At 32.1% G+C, this 2,710-nt stretch overlaps 1 protein-coding gene across 1 annotated transcript; it reads left to right on the forward strand.

Annotated features, from left to right (window-relative positions):
* On the forward strand, positions 1-945 carry LOC122597407. The gene has a single exon (XM_043770005.1). The coding sequence runs from the start codon at positions 1-3 to the stop codon at positions 943-945; it is 945 nt and encodes a 314-aa protein (XP_043625940.1).
* Positions 946-2,710: the final 1,765 nt, after the last annotated feature.

Raw genomic sequence — 2,710 nt, forward strand, 5'->3', positions numbered from 1 at the left:
ATGGAATCTCCAAATGTCCTTAAGGAAACATTAAGAATATTGAGGTATAATTCTATTACATTCATGGCAATTGGTGCATTACTTATTTGCCCCGTTTCAACAATTCATTTATCGAATATATTAATCGATCAATCACTTGTTGAAAGGGTTACTTCACAACTTCTATTGATTGCCAAATCAAGTGGGCTTCCTATAAACCCCTTTGTGAAGCAGTGTTGCCATGAGTTTTCAGAAATGGTGATTTCGGGCATAGTTTGTTTCCCTTTGTACATCACTTTGTTATTGATTTCAAAAGCGGCTGTTGCCTATTTAGTTGAATGCACCTATTCACGAAAAAAGTTTGATTCATACAAGTTCTACGTGATCATGAAAACTGTTTGGAGACGCGTTTTCTCAACTTATTTGTTGATTTGTATGGTGATCATTGGTTGTATCACTTTATTAATAATGCTACTTATTTGTGTAAGCAATTTGTTATTCGTATTTGGGCTTACATCTAATTTAATTGCATACATTGCCATTGCAATCGGGTTGGTTTTCTCATTGTTCTTGGCACACACTCTTATTGTTTGTGATATTTCTATGGTGATATCTATATTGGAAGATGTATCCGGGCCTCAAGCATTGTTGAGGTCTAGTGTGCTTATTAGAGGTCAAACACAAGTTGGCTTGATCATATTTCTTGGATCAACAATTGGGATGGCACTTGTTAAGGGACTATTCGAGTATCGAATGAAAAGTTTAGGTTACGAAGAGAAGGGTTCAAGAATATGGGAACGACCCGTTTTGGTGGTCATATATAGCTTTCTAGTGCTTATTGATTTTATGATGAGTACGGTTTTTTACTTTAGTTGCAAGTCGTATAGTTTAGAAGCATCAAATGTTGAATGTAAACCAGTTTTAGAAAATGTGTGTAGTCCTGTTGGTTCTTTGGACGAGGATTGATTTGTTGTATCGAAAATATACCATTTTTGTGAGGGATATCAAGTTTTGTTTATAGCTCGGTCAATTCATCACTAGCGAAACATTCTCCATTTCTGAGTAACTTTAGTATGAAACCAATTGTTAAAATTATGTTATGGCATTTGACATGAAAAGGGTTCTACTTGTTTCGAAGTTATGTACATATTAATATCTGGGCTTTGGGCCATCTCAAAGTATAATGGGTCTATATATATGGGCTCATAGTCTGACCCAATCTATAAGCCATAAGATAGAAATTAGCCCCACGAAAGTGTACGCATGATTCCACGTCTCCCATGGATCAAATTTTTACTAAACCATTATAAAGTCAGATGTATCATCAATGATGTAATGCGTATTATTTTAATATAATTGTAATGTTGTAATGTATAAAGTCACATTTTTTTATTTTTTGGGTAAAGTCTTTGGAGGTTTCAGCAAATGAATTTGTAAACGATAATGAGATGACACCAATCAAATCGTTATGTTTCTTTGGTGGAATATGAACAGAGGCTTTTGGTTATAGTCGTGAAAGATGAGATTATACCTGTTAGCGATATAGGTTGGCATTTGTTGTATGGTGGTGTTGCTTGATTCATGTTGAGTGGTTTGATGTGTTGTATTTTGCCTGTGATGGTTATTGGAGTCATTGTATTGATGTTATTTTATGATATATTATAAATAAGAAAAACAATCAAATAAGAACAGAATTAAAATAAAAACACAGTGAAAACACTTAAAAACTATATTTTGATACATTAAAAGTCTATAAAACTAACATAGTATTTATCTAATTATCATTATTTAAGTGTTTAACAACACATTGGTATGTCAAAATATATTTTTTGTTTTGTGCATCCATCTTGGATGCATATTCATCAAATTGATGCATTCAACAAGAAATGAGATTTTTTTGATTTTGACGGACCAATGTGTTGTTAAACACTTAAATAATGATAATTAGTTATGTATTATGTTAATCTATAGACTTTTAATGCATTAAAATGATGTTTTTAATTGTTCTCACTGTTCTTATTTTAAGAGTGTTTTTATCGGAGTGTTACCCTTATAAATTATACTCGTAACTTTTTTTCTTTTAATTAAAAAACAACCAAGTAACTCACTTTTTTTATTGATAGACCATGTAAAAGATAAAAACATAAATATTACAATCAAATGTCACTTATTGTGGTTCGAATAATTAACATTTAAAACGAACTATTTTGAGACTTTTTAAAAAGAAAACTTCAAATTCATAATGCGAAAACCTTAAAAACCACCTTGCACGTAAACCAAACTCATCTTTCTCACAAACATCATTCCAAATAATGGTCAAACTACGAGCCCACATAAATTGGGTCGCTTTAAATCTGTTTCGATCATTTTGATTTTGCGAATAACTTGTGTGATTATTGTGGAACGTTTATTGCTAAATTTAAGTCGCCGTTTCAAATTTGTTTAAATTTCACAAAAAATGGTACCCAATAGAAAACATCCCTTGGGAAAGGCTCACGGCCTGGTGGTCGGCGTAACAATAATGTGTCCATCATTCAAGATCATCCTCAACATATAATCAATTGAGTCTAAAATTTCAAGATAAAGCTGTTAATCCACACCTCTTACCACCAGTCCACCAATACGTACTTTTATTTAGAGTTTTCCTACAAATCGAACTACATGTTTTTTTTGAACACCAGAATAATGTCATCAAGCAAATCGCTTAATGACACGAGACAATAAAAATCAA

Source organism: Erigeron canadensis, chromosome 4 (genome assembly GCF_010389155.1).
Source record: "Erigeron canadensis isolate Cc75 chromosome 4, C_canadensis_v1, whole genome shotgun sequence".
Taxonomy (NCBI): domain Eukaryota; kingdom Viridiplantae; phylum Streptophyta; class Magnoliopsida; order Asterales; family Asteraceae; genus Erigeron; species Erigeron canadensis.

Bases quoted from the DNA above. Each gene is read 5' to 3' on its own strand.
- LOC122597407 (XM_043770005.1), top strand. From the start codon at position 1: ATGGAATCTCCAAATGTCCTTAAGGAAACATTAAGAATATTGAGGTAT.